Genomic DNA, 23,395 nt, shown 5'->3' with positions numbered 1-23,395 from the left:
CAACAACAACAACAACAACAACAACAACAACAACAACAACAACAACAACAACAACAACAACAACAACAACAACAACAACAACAACAACAACAACATCAACATCAACATCATCATCATCATCATCATCATCATCATCATCATCATTAGTCATCGGTCACCGCCACAGCCATGGCAACCGACACCATCGTCCTGATAACAGGCGCAAACACGGGTTTAGGTCTCGAGACTGTCAAGTCTTTGCTTCAATCTTCCGAAAAGAAGACATACACCATCCTCCTCGGCGGGCGCAGTTTGGAGAAAGCAACTGCTGCTGCGAAGCAGGTCAAGGTGGACTTTCCCCAAAGTCAGAGTGTGGTGACCCCTGTCCAGATCGATATCGAGGATGACCAGTCCATCAAGACTTTATTCGGAAATGTTGAGAAGAATCATGGGAGGCTAGATGTGCTGGTGAACAATGCTGGTAACGATTCCGTCCCATGATATTGTTCCATCAACCTCGATCCAAGACCAAATAAAAGGCTGACTGTTCCACTTCTTTGTGTGGCCACAGGCGGCCAGTTCGACCAGCAATTCTCCTCCGGTGACCTCACTATGCGTCAGATGTGGAACAAATCCTGGGATGTCAACGTGACAGGAACTTACATCCTCACATACACACTCATGCCACTCTTATTGAAATCTTCAGACCCCCGACTGCTTTTTATCACAAGCGGTACCTCCACTCTCGCGGAGAGTACGAACCCCGCGGTGAGAATCAACCACTCGCCCACGGACAAAGGTTGGCCGAAAGATGGCGGCGTCTTCGCCGGAATGGGAATTCCGGCATACAGGGCGAGTAAGACCGGATTGAACATGATGATGCGCGAGTGGGTCAGGGTGCTGAAGGAGGATGGTGTCAAGGTGTGGTGTGTGAGTCCGGGCATGTTGGCGACGGGGCTCGGTCTGGGGAACCCAGAGTTGTTGAGGCAGATGGGTGCGTTGGATCCGAGTGTCGGAGCGGGTGTGGTGAGGGATGTGGTCGAGGGAAGAAGGGATGAAGATGTCGGATCAGTGGTAAGGAAAGAAGGGATCCAGCCTTGGTGATAGTTGGAGGTGGACGAACGAACCTCAGTGTGCGCCGCCCACAGCAGACACTGTACACCTATGAAATCCTCAAAGGGAGTAGCGGCTCGAGGAGAGAAGGCGAGTCACATTCCTTACCCTGTTTGAAACTCGCTCAGATATGTTGGTGGACCGTCTCGACCTGTTATCTGCGAGTCAAATGCCATCCAATCCATCCTCTCAAAATCATCATGCATGAAATTGAAGGGATCAAGAAGTCCAAAGGACAGTTCTTGGTTCCCTAAGGGGTAGCGCTGCTCCTCCTGGGGTTGCAACGGTAAAGGCGCTAGGTCAACGTCCCGTGAACTGCCAGCAATGTTGGACTGTTTGCCGTAGGGGGGGAAAGCCTCGTTAGCGTTGGGCATGTTCAAAGATGTGGTGCTATCCAACACGAGACGGATAGCAACTGACACCTGTTTTGCATCTTGACTCAGACTGGACTTCTCGATACAGATGACCGCGGCCTGCTCTAGGAGGGCAATGACCTCGGCCTCTGTAGGGGCGTCGATGAATGATGGAACACTCCCGGCCATATGCTTGCGCCGAATGTGGATGATTAGGCAGAGCACCATGACCCCGAGCAGGAAATCATTCATCGTAAAATTTGTCAACATCCACCGCTCGGTATGCAGGAGACCACCAGGTGCAATCTCCTTGTACATGGCAATGAATTGACCGACGAGACGTGTCCCAGCGCTCACACAGGACTGAGTGCTCGACAAGTTGCCGCGTGCCATGTATCGCCGATGGAGAACCAAAAGGCTCTTCAGATAAATAAAATCTATGTAGAGTCTTGTCATGATGACAAATGGGGAATCCATAATCGACTCCGAGAGAGGTCGTGTCCTCAGGACTTCGGGGATTGTCTCGTACATTTGTTGAATTTCCTGGTCGAGTTGGAGGACCTCGGTCTCGGTCTTCTCTCTGAAGGACAGAGCATCCTGGTATACCTTTCCGAAACCAGACATTTGCCTGTCCTTGACAATAAACCAGAGGAGTCTTGTTGTTTCGTTCTCGGGACGGGAAGGGGGCAGTACATTTGTGGTTTCGTCGAAATCCGAATCCATAAGGTTTCTCGGTGACTTGGTGTCACAGTTCTCCAGGCGGATGGTGCTCGGAAGGCCAAGCTGAAAGGAGATCATGAGATCCATCTGCTTGCATGCGGACCAAAAGCGTCGGCGCATCTCACCCTCAAAAGCGGTGAATGAGCCAAATGAGTCAGGATCCCGATGGTAGCCCATCTCATAGGCCATGCGCACAACCACCCCCAGGATAGCTCCGGCTTCACGAGAGGGGTCGAGGCTTTTGAGGTTCTTGTATTGCGCGTATAAGCCGAGTGCCTCCACCGTTAATGGCTGCGGTCGGTAGTATTCTCCGAGAACTAGACATTGCCCTGCGGCTGTATGGAGGTTGGAGCTGGCGATGGTCATCGGGATATTCGTCGCGGAAGGGCCATGTGCCGCCTTGATGGAAGCAGCTATGCAGCAAATTGAAAACAACACGGAAAGCCAAAGGGGATTGACACTGGTCATCCCGCTCCAGAAAGCTCGATACTGGCGCTGGAACTGGTAGGTATGAATAAATGGAACGATGAAAGTTTCTCCTTGGAAATAGATGGCGAGCAGCCGATCAACTTCGTGCTTCGGAGGAAGATATTGCGATAGGACCTGTGCGAGGGAATAGTTGCCTGAGAGTCCAAATATGGGCTCGTGGCGGCTGTTCGGGGTGGCCAAAGATTCTGACAGGGTGTTACCATCACCCCCTTCCTGACCATGAGCTGCGCTGCTCAAGGCCGCCTTCAGTTCGTGAATATCATCCAGTATCGCCGACCAATGTGTCCACCCGACATAGCTTGCCAAGTTGGTTTCCTCATGCTGCGCCTCAGAGGGTCCAACCAACGGCGTTGCCAGGTTTGTGAGTGCTGCGTCCTTGCCTGCCTGCGCCGAGGCTTGATTTTCCATCAGCAGCTTGACGAGCGATTCCAAATGTAGGAGTCTGTCTTCAGCCACCGAGTGACGATTGCCGTGGATGTCACCGCCACGCATGGCGTTGCTTGACACCCGCAGGTAGTTGCAGATGGCAGCGTCGCCTCGTTTCACGCAGCTTCCGCATGGCTGACTGCGGTCACATTTCAACTTGGCCCTTTTGCATTGAGTGCACACATGCGACTCTCGGGGTCTCTTGGTCACTTTGCAACCCGTAGACTCTTGCAAGTTTTTTTTGGGAACTGCTCGGAACCTGCCCCTCAGGCTCGCGAAGTCCGACATTGTCTATGCACACCGCGCCGGAGAAGCTGCTCCTCACCAACAAGGATAGCCCCCTGCCGGCACGATGGGAGTCAGTCAGCTCTCGTCGGCACGTGGCGTAGACCGCTCTGGGTCAATGCAGGCCGTAATTCACGAGCGTCAGCTCTCCATTGTGCTAGCGGAAGGTATCCGTGTCAAGCAGTGCCGGCTGGCGTCGACGGAGAGTTCACGGCGCGTTCTGAGGGGTTTTGTGAATACCGAGAAAACAGGCCTGTCATCGGCGTCAGTTTCGGGACAAATTGACTGCGGCACTCACCTGACCGCCAACATCGCCTCTTGCGCCAGCGATCAACAACCGCAACAACAAACGACGAACTTGAACAAGGAGAGTGGGTGAAATCCATTTTGATTGTAAGCTATGAGATCACTATGAGTGATCAGTACACGCTGTATTGATGGTACATGATTTGTCTTCAGTAAAGCCCAAGCTCCATCCCATCTTAACCGCCGTACATTGATTTCATAGAAGACCTTGCTCACATTTTTTTTCAAGAGAAGAGAAAGAAAAAAAAAGAAAAGAAAAGAAAAGTTGCAAGTATTAGGGGGCCAAACCTGTGTAATAACACAGGGGGCCACGAGGGACGCAATGACAGTGATGACGTGATGCAGGGGGAGGTTGTCCAGCCGCTCTTTGCTTGTTGTCCAGGTTGAGACCAACTTGATCTCAAAAGACCAAGTGACACAATTCCCTTCCGTAAGTTAAGCAGGAGGACAATCCAAGCCGACAGACCACAGGTATTGACGACCAACGGACCATGATACCAACCCGGAGTGACCTGAAACATCGTAAGACGTCCAGCGCCACGATCATGCAGTGCTAATAGCGTGGAAGATGAAGATTGCCAATGTGTTCAAGCGCAGGATCTTGGAGACGATAGCGAGGTGCAACACCCAACTCATTCTCAGCACCGGGGGTGCCTCGGTCGAATTGAGAACGGCGACGGCGCTGTTCTTCGCGGTACACCTGGCCTTGTCTAGGGGCGAAAAGTCCTATCGAGGAAGCACAGTTAGTACACTGATGTCATACACCAGATAAGAATAAGTATGCTCACGGAAAAGCGCGGGGACAACCGGCAAACGGGTCATAAGGGCTGCGGGTGTCAATCACGAACGGCATACGGCGATGGGGTGGTGAGTGACGTGGTGGTGAGCGGCGTGGTGGTGAGCGACGTGGTGGTGACGGGTTCGCTGCGAAATCCTGGGGACCCTTCACTTCGGACTTGGTGGCACGAGCAGGTGGCAAGTAGACACCGCGGCGGCGAGCCCCATCAACGTTGAACTTTCCAGGGCGACGCAATGGTTGACGACGACGGAAACGATCACCAGCAGCGAATCGCTCACGAAACCAGCCGGGACGGAAATGAGGGAGGTACAAACCAACATGCTCGGCATTCTCGACTGAACGACGCATCTTGGAGTGGTTGTCGGGTTCAGGGAACTTCTCTTCCTGGCCTGCATTGGGAACGTTGCCAGCAACGAAGAGCTAGAGGTGATTAGCACTGAAAATCAAGGCATGGCGAGAGCCGACTTACCTTGGGACGAAAGGCAGGATGCTCGAGCATGACGGAAGAGTTGCGGAACTTCTGAACAAGGCAATCCTTGCCTTGAATGGCTACGGATAGTAGTGAGCAAGTTGTAGTGAAGGTATGGAAGAGCGATCCTCACTGGCATAAGAGACCTCGGCAATCTTGTCTGAGGCGAAGCAATTCCAGCGCTTGCCAGCCCGAGCAAGGACAAACTAGACATGTAAGTGAGAGGAAGGATGGTAGGGAATGATCACGAACGGGGATAATTGACTGAGCCTGGAACAGAGTTAGCAAAGACATTGGCTCGAGGAAGGAGCAGACTGACGTCGACGAAGTTGATGAATGCGTATCCGACGTTACAATTGTTTGCGAAATCTGAATGGAGTCGGTGAGTATTCCTGGCATGGCGAGTTGATGGTCTTTTCACTTACCAATGCGAAGGTACATGAAGTCATACCGGCCACGGCTCGTGACATCGAGGAGATTCTTCAACATGGCTTGATCAACGCGATTAGGGATATTGCGGAGCATGATCTGAACATGTTGTTAGTCGGGATACAGCAAAGAGCGTGAAGAGGAGAGAAACAGACAGTGGTGCGAACATCAAGGCCCGCCTGGATGCGGCTGATGTCGACGGCGTTATGGTTCATGGCCTGGTTGAGGCGACGACCGTTACGAAGACCATCACGCTGGATCGCGAAGGCAATACGATCATAGTCTGGGTCGAAGGGAACTCTGGAGCGACCAGTGACGGAAAGCTGCTCGTGGTGTTCCTCGTCGAACTCAGAAACAACACGAACGTCAGGCTGCAATGCGATGACATCGAGAACAGCTCCCTGCGATATGTTAGCAACAAGACTTGGTGGCGGGTACATGACATACATGAATGATGGTTCCACGGATGACATCCCTGGCAACGTGAACGAGGCTGGCGTTGTAGAACTCGACACGGATCTCTCGGAGATGAGTCTGAGTAGCAGGGCTGGTGTGGAAAGCCTTGACATCGCCGCATTGCGCAAGAAGACGCTTGATCTCAGCCAGGACGGGAGCTGCTTCAACCGGTGGCGCAGTCGCGTGACCGTGGTAGTAGATGTTGATGATGATTTCTCCTTCATGATCAGTGACCAGATCTGGATCCCGGCCGTTGTCAGACGCGTACATCTTTGCCGTGAGAGGGAAGATATAGCTGTATGGCAAGATGGCATGTGCGACATCGGCAGCGCGTTTGGCGTCGCGAATATCATCGCAAGACAACGAGAAGAGACCACTGGGTTCGAAGTCTGTAGAATTGATGCCTCTGATGCTTGGGAACAACTCGGGCTGAAGGTGTCAGTATATGAAGATGGAAAGAGAGACGTGGGACGAATTACCGGGAAGTGGCGGCTGATGATCTTTGATCCGAATGAAAGTGGGACACCTGTAACGGCGAAGGAACGAGAGATGCTTTTCTCATTCATGGTGAAGACGCCTTCAGTGATGTTGAAGTCATGTAGGTAGATCCCAGCCACAGGTTTGTGAGGGGTCTGATCCAGCGTAAGAAGGCCGAAACCATAGCGAAGGGCATTAGGATCAACGGCAGGGACTTGAGCAGAACGCGGAGCTCCGGGGACGTTCACCGGGAAGTATGCGAACTTAGCAGGCAAACGAGTCTGCCGGGCTGTTAGCGTACTAGGTAGTTACACGGCTGTGAAGAGAGTGTCTTACTCCGATATTGTCATGAGCACGGTCAATGTATCCAACCTGCGCCGGGCCGCCATTGTTCATGAAGCCGGCGGACAATCTTGGGGTAAAGACCTCAGCAGTGGGAGAGAGCTGTGGACCTTTGGCAGCGACAGGGGCGGTAAGGAAGACGTCCTCTTGGGAGTCGTCGCAGACACTGAGGTCAAGTCAGAGAACGTTTGAGACGCGTTTGGTAGGCAGAGACAGAGAGCGAGAGCCAGTTTGGTATACTTACCTGGCATGCTTGGGCTTAGCCGGCCGAAGCTTCGAGACAGGATGGACAAAGCCTGGGACACGACCCTTGGACCCGAAGTCGGCCTCAGGGGTGAAGGCAGTGAGGTTGGTGGATGGAGTTCCGTGGTTGGTGTTCTCATCCGTGGAGTGGGGGGAGGAAGCCATGACTACACCACGTGGCGGAGACATGACCTTTAATGGCAGTTAGCATGTGCTCAAGTGCGTAGGTGAATATGGTGTCCAATGGAGCCAGCAAGAGCGGGCAGGTCATCAAAGCCAATGTCACAGGATCTCTCATATGAGGATGTGGGCAGGGCAGGCAGGGCATGAAGATCAAGGCGCCATTGAGAATGTCCAACTCGCTTCTCCTGCGAGAGAAGTGAGTTCAGGGCACTGGGTAGACTCACCAGATGTGATGTTTTTGAGCTTGTGTAGGTTCTGAAATCAATGGAGTGTGGTGTGGTAAAGAATGTGATGAGTGAGAACGAATACCAACAAGATTCGAGGGATTGAATGGGTGCAGAAGGAGTGTGAGGATGGTAAAGGAACGTGAGAGAGAGAGAGAGAGAGGGGATGAAAAGTGAGGTGTGTTTTGAAAAAGAAGAGAAGAGAAAATTCGTGGGAAGGAGCGGCTGGGAAACGGCCACAACGGGAATAGATCGCTTCAAACGACGACAGGCGACTTGAATGACTGAATACACAGTCGGCTGGACGATCGAGCGGTTGGGAGCAAGTGAGAGTTGGCGAGCCTCACCGGCGAGGGGGATTTGCAAATGGTTTGCACGATTCCAGCCGCACGCTGCGTAGCTCTGGCCAGACAATTTGTATGCGTGGCGACCCCGAACCTCCGGTAAGGGGCGTGTTTTCGACGTGGGCAAAGTGAGGCCAAACTCCTACCTGCGCTCTCACTTCGCGCCTCACATTTCATGCGACGTCACCGGCGACATTCCCGGCGACATCATCGCCATCCTCTTGGCTTGCACAGTCCCGACAAGCTCGGTCAACAGCTGGGCTAGCGGATTCACCGTCGGTGAACATTGAACCTGCCTTTGAGGGCCGAAGAGAGGACACAAGCTCTCCCTCCAGCAGTTCACGTTTCTCTGCATTTAGCTCTTTCACATTCTTCTCGTTGTCTCGTTGTCTTCTTGCTCGCCTGCCTCCAGCACCGGCAGTGCAGATCCGCTGACATTCTTTATCATCGGGCAGTTGCGACGTTTCTTCTCTCCCTTTAGCCTGTTGTTTGGCCTCCAGACAAGCCCGACACTCTGCAGACATGTCCGCTCTTAAACTGCGCTTCTGAAAGCTCTACCTCGCCAGCGAGCTCCTTGACTCTCACAGCCCTCGCAGTTAGCTTCCGCAGTGCCCGGGCTTGCCAAAGAGGAAGATCATCAGGATGACATGGAGGTGATGTTGGGAAGAGAAAGGAAACCCCAAACAATTGAAGTTGCGAGGTTGAAGGATCGACAGCGCTAATGTCTTGGCCATTACGCTAACCTCAAGGCGTTAGCGTGGTTTCTGAAACGTCCTGACACCTCGCTGCTATGCGAGAGAGAATGCAGAACCCATCATACTATCCCTTTCTGTTGCACTGTTGCAAGGACCAGACTGGATGCTTGATACCAGACAAATTTATTGTGATTTGCTCCAAATTTCTCCAGCTTACTTTGTTTGATCAGCATTTTCCTGCCCTGCCGTGGATGAGCCCCGTCTAACCGACAGTGACGCGAAGGCGGAATCAGGAATTCAGACATTGGGACGTGGTTTGCACAGTGAACTAGGCCCTCCTTCGCGGACAGGATTGTACTTGGGACAATGCCGTCAATAGCGCCATACAGAAATGACATGAACAATGTGCTTCAGCAGGTATACGTGACCTCTCCATCTCACGACCCCAGGCTGACACCATCACTAAGATCGTCACCTCTTCATCAGAAGCGGACACCCTCGATCAATTGATTCCATACATCAAGGACTACAGCTATGGCAACAAGACTGCCCACTTGCTGAGCCAGCTATCCGACCTTGCCGGAGAACGGGAGGCAGAGATTGAGCGCCAATGCAACACAAACCACCAGGAATTTGTAAAGTCTGTCAACCAGTTGCTCCGGATCCGCGAAGGCACCGTCACTCTCACCAACGAGATCCTCGAATTGAACCAGTCCATCCAAGCCAGTACTGAACGGCTCGTAGATCAGAAGAAAGCCCTAGTCGAGTCCCGAGGCGTGAGACAGAATATAGAAGACGCCCGGCACGCTCTGCAGGATTGTCTCGAGGTTCTTCGCCTGGCGAACCAAGTCCAGGAGCTCCGCGACCAGAAGAAGCACTATGCTGCTCTACGAGCACTGGACGAGTTGCAAAGCGTCCATCTTCAGAGCGTCACCCAGTATGAATTAAGCGAGCTGATTCAGAAATCGGTGCCGGCGACCCAGAAATCCATTGCTGAGGCTGTCATGGCAGACCTCAATACCTGGCTCTTCCGTGTTCGAGAAATGTCCCAATACCTTGGGGAGCTGTCCTTTTACCATACAGACCTTCGCAAGCAGCGTCTGAAGGAGAGATCCGAAAAGACTCCATATCTTGCCAACTTCAAGCTCAACTCTGCCATTGAACTGGTGGCGGACGAACACGAGGAATACGACCTGCTCAAAAGCGAAGACCTCGAGGTTGATTTTACGCCCTTATTTGAGGCGCTGCACATCTATCGCTCACTCGGTCAAATGGAAAAGTTCAAGACCGACTATGCCGCCAGTCGTCGCGCTCAACGCGACCTTCTCCTTCAAAATTCCATCTCCCTCGTTGATGAAGAGATGGGCGATCTCCACACTCTCCTGGAAGATATTGCGGGATTCGCCATCATGGAGCGCGCTACCATGAAGAAAGTCCCCGATCTACGCTCCACTACTGAAGTCGAAGAGCTGTGGGACTCACTCTGCCAAACGGCAATCTCGCTGATGTCCAAGGCCCTGACAGCGGTGGACAACGCCGAACACTTGCTGAAGATCAAAAACCTCATCTCCCTGTTCATTCAGACAATGAACGGCTTCAACTTCAACACCGCGGCCATGTCGAATTTTGTGCTGGTCCTGTTCGACAAGTACGCCGAGCTCCTCAAGCAACGGTTCAGCGAAGACTTTATCGAGATCGTCAGCACGGACGATTACATGCCCATGCCGATCCAGAACGCCGAGGAGTTCGAAAAGGTCGTCAATGTCTCCTGGTACACGCCCGACCGCCCCGTGCAGGAGATGACTTTCCCGACCGTCTTCCCATTCTCACAAATGTATCCACTCTGCTGCATCGACATCCGCAACTTCTTGAACCAGTTCTACTTCTTTTCGGCGCAGGAGGACAATGCGCCTTCACCGCTCTCGTCCAAGATCGATTCTCAACTCCTCACCTCGCTGGACGACCTCCTGACCACCAAGGTCTGCGCCAGCCTAGTTTCCAAGCTCTCGTCGCAATACCTGGGTCAAATCGTGCAGATTCTGATCAACCTCTCCCACTTCACCACCGCGTGCCACGAGCTCGAAACCCTCCTTGCCACCGCGCGTTCTTCATCCTCCGCCCCCAACGGCGGCGGGAACGTCGGCCCGCCAGTCTCGCTCAAAGCGACAGCGCAGTTCAGCACGCACCAGAAGACAGCCGAAAACCGCATCTTCGAGCTCGTCAACAGCAAGGTCAGCGACCTGATCGAGACTGCCGAGTACGACTGGCTGTCGCGCGACCCGCCCACTGAACCGTCGAACTACATCCTTACCCTGACGCGGTACTTGTCCAACATCATCAACAGCGTCCTGCTCTCTCTGCCGTCGTCACTAAAAGATCTCATGCTCTTCAACGCCATCTCATACACTGCCTCCAGCATCCTCTCCCTGCCCCTGTCGCCGCAAGTGGACAGGATAACGACGGCGTGCATCGCGCAGATGGACATGGACATCCAGCACTTCCGCTCCTACGTGGAGACCCTGCCGAACAACAGCATCCTGCTGGAGTCGCTGGACGAGCTGATCCAGACAGTCGCGCTGATGAGCACTAACCAGCCCGACGAGTTCTACGACATCTCCCTCCGCAACAAAAAGTACCGCAACGTTGACCCCCTCAAGGGCCCGCAGTTGTTGGAGAAGGTCGTCCACGTGGATATCAGGTCGTCAGTGTCTGCTAGGGGCGGCGCCGCGCACGCACACTTTGATAGCGAGGGTGGAAGGGACGGGGTCCACAGCCCCGGACTGGCGCACAGTGGGAGCACGGGTTCAAGAGGGGGGAATACGTTTGCGGCGCTGCAGAACCGCTTCATGTCGCATGGCGGGCGGTGAAGTGGATTCGGATCTCGATTAGATTATACGGAGTACATATCTTAAACCATTATTGCTTGCCTGTCCTGCTTCTCTGTTTTCTCGACGAGGCCAACGATTGCGCCTGGGATCCAAAACGCGTTCCTTCTGCGCATGGCCTAATGCAAGTCCGCTGTGTATACGGTGTATATATGTATGATGTTCGATCTCCATCGACCACAGCGCGCTGGCCTTCGTGCTTGTTTGGCTTAGCAATATTCTCCCACCCCTTTTCGCTTTATAAAGCAGGCACAAATCCTTCTCCCGAATCTGCGCTCTCTGAGGTCGCATTGCGCCATCTCTCGACAAAAGACCGGTCCTTCTAGCTAGAGACACGATACTCTATTCTTCGTTGCAGAGGTTGTTGCTGACAAGCATCATGGCTGCTATGGGCTGTGGATCTATTTGTTTGAGGCGGGTTGAATCAGCCAAAGTGATACGCCGTGGAGGAGGCTCTGTTTCGTTTCTTCTCATTGATTCCTGGCCGCGATCAGGTAGACCCACACATACTACTCACGCTCACTTCACGGATTGGAACCTGACACACAGTCACAGACAAAAGGGAACAAGGACTGCAGGAGGAGAGACCAAAATTTGGGGAACTGTAAAACCAAAGAATGCCATTTCTGCTGCGAATGCACTTCATTAGAGACCGTGCTGTGCTGGAGCCCATGGGTCATGTGTTCCGTCTTTTTGCCTGGCTCGGCGTCGTCCTCGGTGGTGAGCTGTTGCCGTCACCCGCGCGCTCGCATGTTTTGTTTCTGAGAGACAAAAGCGCGATGGTCTTCGATCCGAAAATACACAATTTCATCAAACGGTGGTGGTATCAATTTTCTGTTTTTCCAAAGAAGAGTTCTTTCATTTTTCTCTTCCTCCTGCCGACGATGGGCTCTGGAGTATCAGATTTCGGATTTGCTTCCGAACCTGGCTCCTAGCCAGGACCGTACCCTTGCTCATTGACCTGCTGATCTCTACCTGCGGTGCCGGGCCTTGGACCTCCATATCCTTGGCTTTGTGGCCTTTGACCTGGGAGATTCGAGTACATCTGGAGAAAAGAAGCTGAGTCAGCGCCTGCTACAGGGAGCTCTGGATTTGCAAGAGTATATCCAGATTATCGAGATAGGTAGATTGATTATTGCGAGGGGTCACCTACCTGTTGAGCGCCGGTCCCGCCAAACTGTCCCTGGGCGTAGGGATTGTACATGTCACTCCCAGTGAACATTTGCGGAGGTTGGCCATAGCCTTGGCTGGGATCTTGCTGCGCGTCACCGCCCATATGACCAGGATACATTTGGGGCCTTCCGTATTGGCTGTCAGGAGGGCCCATCGTACCATGTTGCATGCCATAGTCTGGGGGTGGCATTTGTTGTTGAGCTTGTTGTTGGGGAACTTGAGCGGCCGCAGCTTGGCCGCTGGTGTTGGGCCGTTTCGAGCTTCCGTGACCGGCGCTGTCTTCTCGTGGGACAATGTCGATTAGGAAGTCGAACATGTCGCTCTTGGCGAGCGCGGCAGCAATGTCACTACGTTGCAGGGTCCTTCTCTTGTTGTCCTCTGCATGGATCCAAGCACGCATGGTGAGTTCTGTGATGAATATATCACATCCTTTGGCAAAGAGGATGGGAGCTTCGGCGGAGATCATCTTGACTTCCGGATCCGCCTTCATGACCTTCTTGATTCGAGCAAGGGGGAGTTGATGGATTTTGAAGTCGTGGGTGTCGGTTTCGAGATGATTGATAGTTTGTTGCCAATAGGTTGCCAGAATCTCGCGCGACGGTCCGGTTAGACCTTGGTTGATCTATAGACCGATGAGCATGGGGTTGCACAACCGCATCGGGGTAGACGATCACTTACGTTTGACCACAGTCCCGAGTACAACTCAGTATGGGGAACATAGCCTTGAGCGGATAACTAAAATTTGTGTCAGGACGTCGCTGATCCAGAACCACATCAAATCTGCCCGTGACAACGGGCCCTATTCTCATCCTCCTCTTGTGCGCAGGACGGGCTTCGATTCCCATCCCAAGGAAGGAAGACGATGAACACCTACCGCGGCGCTGGCTCCATAGTGGCCGCCTTGAGAAAGATCGTAGACCGGAGGAGCCGCCTTCTGTTGTTGTTCCATAGTCGCCTCGTGCCTCGAGGAAGCCGGCGGTGGCTAGACAGGTGCGCACCGACGCGACGGGGACAAGATTGACAACAGCGCAGCCGGACGGCGAGAGACGAGAGAGGAGGCGTTATGGGCAATTGTATCGAGAGGCAATGGGCGAGGCGCGGGCGAGGATGCAGAGAAACTAGTGGAAAGATTCCTGTTGTTTTGACGGGTCTCTCCACCACTCAGCCAACTTCGGGTGTCGCGCCGGACAGAGTGACGAGGGATATTGATGTCAGTGGAGCGGTCAAGGTCGCGCGAGGGGGCGGGTCCGTGTCAGATGCAGTGAAAACCGGATGAGAGATGGGCAGCGTGGATAGGGAGTCGGTGAGGAAGAGGAAGGAGTGGGAAAGGGTGGAGAGAGGAAAAGGAAACTCAAGGTGCATTTCCCATTTACATACTCGGTGGTGAGCGAGAGGAAGGGAACCAGCTGCGCCTGCGGTGCCTGCGGTGCCTGCGGTGCCTGCGGCTGCAGCGCAAGCGCGGGGAACCTGCTTCCTTAGTACAGCTGAATCACACAAAGTCGCCAAAAGGTCAAAATCACCCGGCACAAGTTCAGATCTGAGATCCATGGGAGAGCCGTCTTTGGTTTTCTGTCTTTTTGTGCTCGAGCCTCGCCATCTCAATTTCATCATGTCAACAAAGCCTTTCCGACAAACCAATCGGACTGCCATCGCTCGACCGACCAGGGCGACGAATGGGGCGAATTACATGAGACAACACACACCACCGCGCACACCTTCTGCTGCCCTATTGAACACACTGACTGGGCCATTGCCCATGGCTTCTATTTGCCTGGCGCGCACACATGGCCGTCACAGGAGATTGGTCCGTCCTGCAACCTCGTAATCTCACCATCGTCCCCGACCCATTGGACACGCAGCCACCTTGATCCTTGTCATGCGCCCGCGAGGCTGGGATCCCTTTGCGATAGCTGTTCCTCTTCACCTTCCCATGTACTTCGCCGCGAGGGTGAGGTACTATTCATGGCAGCAAACGGGCACTGCAAAGGGTAAAGAGCCATGATTCGCCTCACTTCGGGCATCAACACTCAGCTGCTAGGCGGGGTGGGATGCGTTGTCATCCGAGACCACCAGGAGACCAGGCCGCTCGGCAGGCTGGCTGTCTGCTCCTCCGTAGTCCACGTGATAATATACGGCACCGCATAGATGGGATCATGCAGTGACTGTTTCCGGCCCTTGCTGCACCGTACCCTGTACTTTGGCCACCACTGGCCATCAATGGGCACTGCTTGCGCTTCTCCACAATCTCATTGTCCCTTCTCCACGATCTGCCAACTTGCATGTGAAATAATAAATTGTGCTGGTCTCACCGTACGGATCCAGCACCATATCTCTGGTTCCTCCACGCTCGTTAAACAGATCATATACCCCCAGGTGACTCGAAAATCCCTCTCTCTCTCTCTCTCTCTCTCCACCTCCCTCACCGTTTGGAATCCATCCTCTGTGTGGAAGCCGGCACCACCTCGCCGCAATGGTCTCCCATCTCATCACTACCACGCTCCAAGCCGCGTGCCTGTCCGCCGTCTCAAACCTCGCTGCGCAAGGCATAAAAGCCTACCGAGAATCACAATCTTTCTCGCTCAGACTCGCTCCCTTGGCGCAGTTTGTCATCTTCACCCTCATCTCCTGTCCGCCCAACATCCTCTGGCAGGAATATCTCGAATACAAATTTCCCGGCTACACTGTCGCACCAATCTCCCCATCTACCACCTCCTCCTCTCTGACCGCCGACAAACAGCTCCACATACCCAACACGTTACGTAAATTCCTCTTCGACCAAACATTGGGGGCATTTGTGAACACAGTCGCCTTTGTCGCTGCCATGGCAGCCTTTAAGGGGAAGTCTGCCAAAGCCGTACAAAGAGAAGTGGAGAGAGATGTTATCCCGTTGATGATTAGCAGCTGGAAGCTCTGGCCCATCGTGGCGTTGATGAATTTCACTCTCGTGCCCGTGAACAAACGAGTGATAGTGGCCAGTGTTGTGGGATTATTCTGGGGCATTTACTTGAGTTTGTTTGCTGCACTGGATTGAAGCATGCCTCTAGGGGAAGACTGCGTTCGGTTGACGACATGATACTCTGAGTTTGGCAAAAACACTACTGCACATTTGAAAGGAGTACAGCTTCGCATAGGGAGGGTCGTGCCGCGCGAATTGACCAAACAGCGACGACTTTAGAAGGCCTCATGCAAGCTTTCTAAAGTTAGCCAACAAGACGTGACGCGGTACCGGAGCTCATGAAGAGGACATACTGCTTGCTCAAACGCGGCAAGAAAAATTTCGACCCAACCATCACTCTGTCCCTCCGAACCTCATCTCTCTCTCTCTCATCCCTTCATATCACATGACGCTACGCAAATCCGATCGGGAGCTCGATCCTCTAGAAACGGTGGACAGCCGAGAAGGGAAATGGACAGAAAAACACTCTGGCCGGAAGAAGGAAGGCATTCCACTAGCACTGCCTCTCTGTTCGCCCTGTCGATCAGACGTACAAGAAAACACAGTGAGATCGCCAAAGGAAAACAACGAAATGCGGACCCGGAGCCATCGAAACAGGAATGTACACATCGGGGAGGAAGGAAAGGAACAACAACACTTCAGATTTCACACATACCATTCGATACGATACATGAAGAAGGCGTCATTGCGTCCTCTACACCAGACGCTCTGTCACCCTCCCCACTCGCTCATCTTTGATTGAAGATCCAAAGAGCGGAGTGAGCAAGTGAGCGAACCAACGACTGTCGAAAATACCCCGACCCTTTCCCTCAAAGCCCTGTGCACATAACCAAGGCCCAACCCTTGAAAGCATTGAGACGGAAAGGAGCTCAAGTAGACGCCAAGACCTCGCCAACGTCCAGTTTGCCGGAGAGAGAACTCGGCCTTATGAAAGTCTCGACCCCTTCGGGCCTCCGCTTGTCTTCGTCAAGGTGAAGATCATGATCAGTAACGCATGGATGCTGGTACCACCACTGCTCTGGCCCCGCCGGTATATCCCCTCCCACCGGTATGGTTGGAAACAGGTTAGTTTGCTTTTTCACCAAAGAGGTCCAGCTATAGGCCGTTCTAGGCGAAGATTAAAGAGACAAGGTCCGTGTCTACTCGGGAAGAGGCGGGCTCATGGCTCGAGCGGCGGGTGTGAATTCTCAAAGCGAGATGTTAAAGGTCAAAAGTCCGCAGAGCAAACGACCTCCACGTGGACTGTTAGAAAGTTCATATTTCTCGTATTTGAAGAGCATACAAATGATATGCTTAGGATAACTCCAGTATATGGCCAGTGGGTATGTGAACATAACTGCGGTGTGAATGCCGCCAAATGAAAGTGCGAAATCTTGGAACCGGGCAGGAGAAACCCGGAAAAGAAGAAACCCATGAACAAATAAAGACATGTACTTGGTATCGTGTCCACTTCGCATCAGGTCCGGCGCTTTGGTGCCCGAGAAGTGCATCTCATCCGGTGTCTAATTGTATATGTTGGTCGTCAATTGTTGCATTCCTGCCAATTCATATCATGTCCCTTGTGTCGTATGTCCTTTTGCCTGTCGTCTCATTCCATGTACGGAGTATATCCCCTTGAATGTCGTCATATATTCCGCTAAATGAGTGGATGATTCGTCCCTTTTCTTCGAATCTGCGCAGTATTTTCAAAATGTCCCTTTTGAACCTCCGACGCCGGAGGTCAATATGCAGAAGTAAAAAATGTGGCCGGAATAGAGGCATGTGAGGTCGCAATGTTGACCTCAGGGAAACACTGGTGAACTCCGTTCAATGTTGCGCTCGGTCCACGAGTGACAAGCGGACTCAAGCATACCTGGGCATGCAGCTGGTATGGTGTTTCTCCTTTTTTCGTCGCTCTTCGTCACGGACACGCTCAAGTTGAGCTTCCACCGATTTAGATCCAGCACTGCTACCAATAGCAAGTCCCAGTCCAAGCAAATTCTTGCCAAGTCCCTCTTTGATCTTCGGACTTTGCTGTCCTCCATTGGTGTTGGCGCGCATGCTCTTTCGCCTTTCCACTTTAGCTTGATATTCCTCAATATGAAGCACTGAGTTCTTCCGTTTTGGGATGCCGTCCATTCCCAGCACTTTCCATGCTTTAGCCTTGCTTGGCCCCCAGGTCAAAGGGCCCTTCGATCGAGGGGTCAATGTCGATGCGCTGAGAAGCGGTGAAATTGTATCATGCCATTCCCCTTCAGCAAGGGCCGAGACTGGACTGATAGACACATCAGTAGCTGTACCTGTAGTGCCAGTGGATCTATTCCGGGAATGCAAGACGGTCGGCATTCGCTGGCAATGGCCATCACAGTATGTCTTTGACAGCTGCGGCTTCATCGCCCTATTAGCACTGACGAGACTCGCAGTTGTAGGCAGCTCCACAGGCAAAGGGCTCTCTTGGTGAGCATCTTTCGAGTCAACAGTCAGCAACTCAATGGCTTTCTGCAAATCAATTCCAGAGCCTGAATCACACATAGCAAGAGCCTTCCTCGCTCTGGTTTCAGCAAACCCCAATTCACGTACTAGGAGGTTCATTGCTTTGTCTACTGGATCCACAACAGCGGAGGCCGAGGCTGCGGGCGGCTCAGGGGCACGAAAAGGAACACGAGGTGTAGGACTAGCATAGTCCATGGGGAATAATGTAGCCCCGACTTTGGTGCTTGCTGTTGAAGTCATTGAAAGCGAATAATAGACTGTCGGATCTGCTGTGGGCGACGTCGGAAGTAGGTGGGAAGGCAGGTTTGTCCCAGAAATAGGATCACAATCTGGTCGGGTCTCTTGCCGAGTATTCGCAGGATCACAGTCTGGGCGTATCTCCATTCGTACACCTGCAAGAGCATTTGTGGAGACCGGTCTTCTCTTCTGGCTAGAGGTATCAATTCGGAGCGATTGTGACTGAATCGTGGCCCGCGTGGAAGGCAAGAAGGCCAGGTGCTCATCGAGAGATCTGGTTGGGTGATGGGTCGGGGCTCGAGGCACTGAGTATTGTCCTGGCATCTGGCGCATCGACATTCGTGCAGCCTTCCGAGTGGCGTCTTCGAGAACTCTTTCTTGGTAGACTTGGGCAATTGCCGTCGTTAAGAAAGACGTCCGACTTTGACCTGCGGGTGGAACAGGCCAGTTTGTCAGGCCGAGCATCTTTGCCTGTTCGAACGAGCAACTGCATAACGAGAGAACAGTTTGGGGCCCCAGGGCGAGGAGGTACGAGGTCCACTCTGCGAGGTGCTGCGACTCCGAAGTTGTCTCTCGCAAGTGCCAATTGTCAAAGACTCCATATCGCTTGGCTTCATGTTCTCGACCCCGGAAACCCGACACAAGAATTTGCAAGCACTGCCACATCTCGTTCATATCTTCAAGTTCGTGAGTCATAAGTCCTTTCCCATTGCCAATTGCGAACCCAGCACCTAGCTGCTTGTTGTTGGCCGCTCTGCTGCCGTTGAGCCAATCGATTTCCGTTTGAGCAGGCCCAGACTGACCAACTGAGTCTCCAAATAAAGTGCAGAACGTCCATATGCGCCACAATGCATCATCAATCTGAGATTTTCGGGTATCATCTTGACCAAGAAGACCAACGAGGGTACTCTGCTTGCAACTCGAACTGCAATGAGCCACAATAAATGCTTTTAAAGCGTCGAGGGTTCGGCAGTCACGGCGATAATCTTTCAAAAGAAAGTCGTTCGATCCTTTCAAAGCGAGGATGCTCCGTCGAAGCTCCCAAGCCGCTCGTGATGTCTTGAAGATCAAACGGCTCACCAACTTAGATTCGTTCCGTTGAAAGGTCCGTAAAAAGCCTTTGCTTACCATCGCCGTTGCCTGGAGGTCTTGTGCGCTGTGTAGGCTGCACATGATTCTGTATATGACGCGCTCGGCAGTCGCTGCAGTGATTGGACGACGATTCTGCTTTAGGGCTGCTTGAGGGGGGCGAGAAGAAAAAGGTGCGGCTAAGGCGAGCTTCTGCATATCGACCGTGTGCCGTCTGGACATTTGGCCTACAGATCGTCCAGGCTGCGGGACTCCCGTGTCAGATGCTGAGCGGTTCCTGTGGTGGCCACGTGCTGCAGTTGTCTCCGATCGAGCTTCTCGAACTGATCTCGACGACCAGGCCGGCAGCTCTGCGACAGCATCTCCGTCAGAACCCCGTCTCGTGGAAAACATTTTGCCTGGTTGAGAAGACGTGCGCTGTACGCTGGTGGAGGAATGCGTAGTTGAGCGGATCGGGAACGCAGATGGAAGCTCTGCCGGAGACTGACGTAGAAGGAGATCCGGTGCGGAAGTGGAAGCCCTTTTGGTGTCGATTGGGCCTGGTGGAAGTGGTTTGTCCAGGTTTGGGGGTACTGATACGACCCTGATTGAGGACGAATTGGCCCTTGATGGTGAAGGCTGAGTGCTCACAGGAGATTCCGTAAAATTGCCTAAAAATCCCTGTGCCAGTGGTTTGGGGATTGATATTGTGTTGGGTTTTACGGAAACGGTTCTCTGTACGGCAGATGAGGGCTCCTGGGTATAGCTGGAGCTGGAGGACTGTCTTGTGACTAAGGGTGAGCAGTCGCTATCCCTCTGGCTTGGCTGGGAATAACAAGATGACGCTGTGGAATCATTCCTGGTGATATTAACTTTCAAAAAGTCGACCTTGGTATCCAACGCTTTCCTAGCAACGGTTGACTGGGTTGAGGAGATAGATTTGATACCCTTCGTCAACTTGGCAGACGGTGTTGCCTGACGCTGCACCTGGGTTTGAGGTAGGTCGTTGATCTCTTTGGTCATAAATTCGTCAAATAGGTCCGCCAAAGATCGAGTGTCGACATGTGAGATGTCGGGGAGGCGGTGGGCGAGGTTGTCGGAAGAGAGATCCGATGCGTTATCGGGGCTCTGTCGCTTGAAGAACAAGAAGGACGAACGGTCCTTGCTTCCTAGACGCAGGACCGAACTCATGTTTGTCCTTGATATGTAGTTGTTTCAAATTTCAAGCTCCCAAGGGTCTTCTCCAATCAGGAGGGGCATCGAGGGTATATTACCAATGGTTCGTGACGAGGCTTCACCATGTGCACACATTGCGCATGGATTCTGGCAAAATATGAGCAGACCAAGGCAGTGATCAGGGTTAAAGACCAGTTTGCAAAACGGTGGATTTCAGGGAGCTGTGGTGCTGCAGCGGCAGGTCGTAGACCTAATCGTCGTGCTATCGTTTTGTCGGTGGTTGGGACCCGGTTGGAGAAGGCCTTCGGGTTATAGCTGACTTGGCCCGCGGTATGGCCTGGCGACAGCTCGAAGGAGTCTAGTATTTGTCTGGGGCGTATCCTTGTGGCGCCAGCTAAAGATATCTTGCCAATGGGGGCGGAGTCGCGGCGCAGGTCTGATACTGGCCAATCTGCCCAGCACCCAAAGGCCTCTCTCATGCGATTGGGCCTGAGGTGAGGCTTGAACGCCTGCAAGACGACGGCGGCGGCAGCAAACGGAAAGGCCTGGGCGCATGCCAGTCAGGCCATCACTGCATCTCTGCTGAGCCCTTCTCCTTTCAGGTATGGCCTGATCAAGGAGTGTGAACCTTTTTCGGCTGGGTGGCAGGGGGACACAGGTCTCAAGTCTCAAGGCACATGGCGTCTGCAGGGTGGTTTATTTCACAAGAGAACAGCGTAGGCTTCGTGGTTCTGGCCTCTTGTGGACTTTTTGTGTTGGTTGACGGCAATCCTGCTTTGATGGCGTGTCTCACATAGGGTTTCTTATCGTTTCCACCACGCCCTGGCCCTCCTGAGTCGACATACGGATCGTCGTAGGGGCAAGAAGGTGATTCGCAGCGGTTCAGCCAGGCCTGCATGATGAAGGGGAGCTTGACCCGTGGATTCTTAAACTTGTTTGTAGGCTTGCACCGGTGTCCTCTTTCCGGGCAGCTCGAAATGACTTCGTCGTCATCCACGTGTCCCAGGCCATCTCTTTCCGTCTGGTAGATGCGGTAGCGAGATAGCCTCGATCAAAAACAGGATCAGGGATGATTCTTCTGGGACAGTTCGGTTAGGCTAGTCTGAGTTGTGGAGGGTTTGGAGGGCGATTCTATGGCGCCACCGACGCCTGGTGCAGAGAGAACTGGGAGAAATGGTCTGTGGGGACGGAGGCCCGATTCCACGGTCTCGACTGTGATATTGGATTGACACTTTTCCATCATACATACTTGTCATAATCATAGCCCAAGTTGAGGCACTGAGAAAGGAGGCGGAAAGGGGTGGCAACGCCAGCAGTGATTGGCAATTCAGGAGAGAAGGAGTGGCTCGAATAAAGTCAGCACTCCTTTCTCGACTAAGCTTGAGATCGTCTAGCACACAATTACACTGCGAAGGTGAGGAAAGGATATTGTAGACCAAAGTAGATTGCGATTGCCACATGCAATCAACCGTCAGGGCACCCAAAGTGAGGTCTTTGTGAAATTGTTCCCAAATCCTCCCTTCCCTTCTCACCGCAGTTGCTATGAAAATCTTGCCTGTCAGCCCTTGACCCAAGCCCCCCAGATGCAGATCATCAATCTCTGACCTTCAGTCTTTAAGGGTCCTTCCATCGCTCGAGGCAGAAGAATTTCGACGCGCTCCCCCTGATGCGGTCTTTTGCCATTCTCAAAGCTCGTCAGGATGGGGGCCGATAACCAGAATCTCCTGCGGCGGTGCTGAGCGAAGCTCGGGGCACTTCATGACTTCCCAATCGGCTACATTCCTGTCCCGCGTATTTTGGCCCCTCGTCTGCTTCTTGTGATTCGCAACAAGTTTAAGAGGAGCAGGCCTCCCAGCAAAGCATTGGAGCCTGGCATGGCTGCGACAACCGCCGTCCGTGCATGGTTCTCTCGGGTCTGCAATCAGGCCAAGCATGAACAACGCCTTACGGGCAGACAGTCATGCGTATCCCGCGGGCGCTTTGGCATCATGAATCCTTGTACGGAGTACTTAGCAAGCACCGTCAGTGTTAAGGTCTTTTCCTCCTCTTTGCCATCAGCTTTTTGTAGTGGGCCTTCTTGCCGCTTCTCTTCGTCTCTTGGATCTCACTGTACTTTCGTTTGAACCGCCCCGTTTCTCTCTCGGTGGCCATTGCCTCTTCGACAAAGTTCTTCGACCGATCCTTCTTATTAATTCTCGCACTGAAAAATTCTGTAGGGCCTTCGATGACTGTTCCTGTCTGCGAGAACGGGGGCACTCTGCCTCTTCTGTTATTTTTCTTGTAATGTCTGTGCGGATCGAGCACTGATCGCATCTCGATAAGTTGAAGATCGCGCTTCAGTTGGGGAGTCAAGTTTGTCTTCGGCATGTCAAACCAGTTAGGTCCCGCACTGGTTCGGTCATTCTATCTCTCATTAGCTCTAGTCACAAATCACAATGACAAGCAAAATGAACTAAAGACCAAAGGGATAGTCAGAGTAACTATGAATAAAATGCTTTCATGGATGCAGGGCAGGCCAGAATGGACTGCAGATCTGCGTCAAGAACAAATTGGGATGAATTTTCCTCATGCGAACCCAAATATTTCCATGGCAAGGAGCCGCTTACCATTTTCTTGGATTGGTGAGGCGCCTCGATGGACCTCAACCCATCCGCCAGCAGGCTGCGCTGCCGCTCGAGTGCGGCTTTAACATTGGTCTCGGCGACGCCTTGGTTGTCGTGAATATATGTTGATCGGACCAGGCTATGGCGTAGTCTTGGAATTCTGACGAGACAATGGTCAGCGGAGAGTAGTCAGATCACGAGATACGAAAGGCATACGTTTTCCTGAATGTCGTCGTAGTACTGGCCTCCAAACTTATCTCGTCTTCATTTGTTGTCTGCGACTTCTCCCGCAGACGGGCTTCAGCCTGCGACAGCAGATCATTTATCTGCTCATCGGTCAACAGACTGGCTTCTGTCATGATTTCAGACCCATGTATCCTCTTAAGCAGTAAAAGTTTGCATAACGAAGGCCCAAAGCACGGGAAGAACTTTGCAGTGCAGCAAAAAAACAAATAATATGCGTCACAATGAAAAGAAGGTATGCCGGAACGAT

General features: G+C 52.8%; 9 protein-coding genes across 9 annotated transcripts; 3 read left to right on the top strand and 6 right to left on the bottom strand.

Moving 5' to 3' along the window:
- Positions 1 to 168: 168 nt before the first annotated feature.
- On the top strand, positions 169 to 1,083 carry Z519_02464 (uncharacterized protein; the record flags this gene model as incomplete). The annotated part of the gene is made up of 2 exons (XM_016760220.1): positions 169 to 460; positions 551 to 1,083. 2 exons carry the CDS (start codon positions 169 to 171, stop codon positions 1,081 to 1,083), a joined length of 825 nt encoding a protein of 274 aa, XP_016623741.1.
- Positions 1,084 to 1,196: 113 nt separating this feature from the next.
- On the bottom strand, positions 1,197 to 3,368 carry Z519_02463 (uncharacterized protein; the record flags this gene model as incomplete). Its single annotated transcript, XM_016760219.1, has 1 exon — positions 1,197 to 3,368. The coding sequence occupies one exon, from the start codon at positions 3,366 to 3,368 to the stop codon at positions 1,197 to 1,199; it is 2,172 nt and encodes a 723-aa protein (XP_016623740.1).
- Positions 3,369 to 4,224: 856 nt separating this feature from the next.
- Z519_02462 (uncharacterized protein) lies at positions 4,225 to 7,051 on the bottom strand (the record flags this gene model as incomplete). The annotated part of the gene is made up of 11 exons (XM_016760218.1): positions 4,225 to 4,381; positions 4,460 to 4,890; positions 4,940 to 5,019; positions 5,073 to 5,145; positions 5,259 to 5,308; positions 5,365 to 5,467; positions 5,524 to 5,769; positions 5,816 to 6,253; positions 6,304 to 6,582; positions 6,638 to 6,809; positions 6,888 to 7,051. The coding sequence occupies 11 exons, from the start codon at positions 7,049 to 7,051 to the stop codon at positions 4,225 to 4,227; spliced, it is 2,193 nt and encodes a 730-aa protein (XP_016623739.1).
- A 759-nt stretch (positions 7,052 to 7,810) lies between these two features.
- On the bottom strand, positions 7,811 to 8,161 carry Z519_02461 (uncharacterized protein; the record flags this gene model as incomplete). The annotated part of the gene is made up of 1 exon (XM_016760217.1): positions 7,811 to 8,161. One exon carries the CDS (start codon positions 8,159 to 8,161, stop codon positions 7,811 to 7,813), a length of 351 nt encoding a protein of 116 aa, XP_016623738.1.
- A 537-nt stretch (positions 8,162 to 8,698) lies between these two features.
- Z519_02460 (uncharacterized protein) lies at positions 8,699 to 11,199 on the top strand (the record flags this gene model as incomplete). The annotated part of the gene is made up of 2 exons (XM_016760216.1): positions 8,699 to 8,749; positions 8,782 to 11,199. The coding sequence occupies 2 exons, from the start codon at positions 8,699 to 8,701 to the stop codon at positions 11,197 to 11,199; spliced, it is 2,469 nt and encodes an 822-aa protein (XP_016623737.1).
- A 949-nt stretch (positions 11,200 to 12,148) lies between these two features.
- Z519_02459 (uncharacterized protein) lies at positions 12,149 to 13,339 on the bottom strand (the record flags this gene model as incomplete). Its single annotated transcript, XM_016760215.1, has 4 exons — positions 12,149 to 12,262; positions 12,371 to 13,012; positions 13,069 to 13,125; positions 13,265 to 13,339. The coding sequence occupies 4 exons, from the start codon at positions 13,337 to 13,339 to the stop codon at positions 12,149 to 12,151; spliced, it is 888 nt and encodes a 295-aa protein (XP_016623736.1).
- A 1,521-nt stretch (positions 13,340 to 14,860) lies between these two features.
- Z519_02458 (uncharacterized protein) lies at positions 14,861 to 15,421 on the top strand (the record flags this gene model as incomplete). The annotated part of the gene is made up of 1 exon (XM_016760214.1): positions 14,861 to 15,421. The coding sequence occupies one exon, from the start codon at positions 14,861 to 14,863 to the stop codon at positions 15,419 to 15,421; it is 561 nt and encodes a 186-aa protein (XP_016623735.1).
- A 1,767-nt stretch (positions 15,422 to 17,188) lies between these two features.
- On the bottom strand, positions 17,189 to 20,314 carry Z519_02457 (uncharacterized protein; the record flags this gene model as incomplete). The annotated part of the gene is made up of 1 exon (XM_016760213.1): positions 17,189 to 20,314. One exon carries the CDS (start codon positions 20,312 to 20,314, stop codon positions 17,189 to 17,191), a length of 3,126 nt encoding a protein of 1,041 aa, XP_016623734.1.
- A 2,013-nt stretch (positions 20,315 to 22,327) lies between these two features.
- Z519_02456 (uncharacterized protein) lies at positions 22,328 to 23,261 on the bottom strand (the record flags this gene model as incomplete). Its single annotated transcript, XM_016760212.1, has 3 exons — positions 22,328 to 22,702; positions 22,906 to 23,062; positions 23,119 to 23,261. The coding sequence occupies 3 exons, from the start codon at positions 23,259 to 23,261 to the stop codon at positions 22,328 to 22,330; spliced, it is 675 nt and encodes a 224-aa protein (XP_016623733.1).
- Between the last annotated feature and the right edge of the window lie 134 nt (positions 23,262 to 23,395).

The sequence above is a fragment of the Cladophialophora bantiana genome (assembly GCF_000835475.1).
Source record: "Cladophialophora bantiana CBS 173.52 unplaced genomic scaffold supercont1.3, whole genome shotgun sequence".
Lineage (NCBI taxonomy): Eukaryota > Fungi > Ascomycota > Eurotiomycetes > Chaetothyriales > Herpotrichiellaceae > Cladophialophora > Cladophialophora bantiana.
Note: the sequence above shows the minus strand (reverse complement) of the source record. Positions and strands in the feature narration are given on the sequence as shown.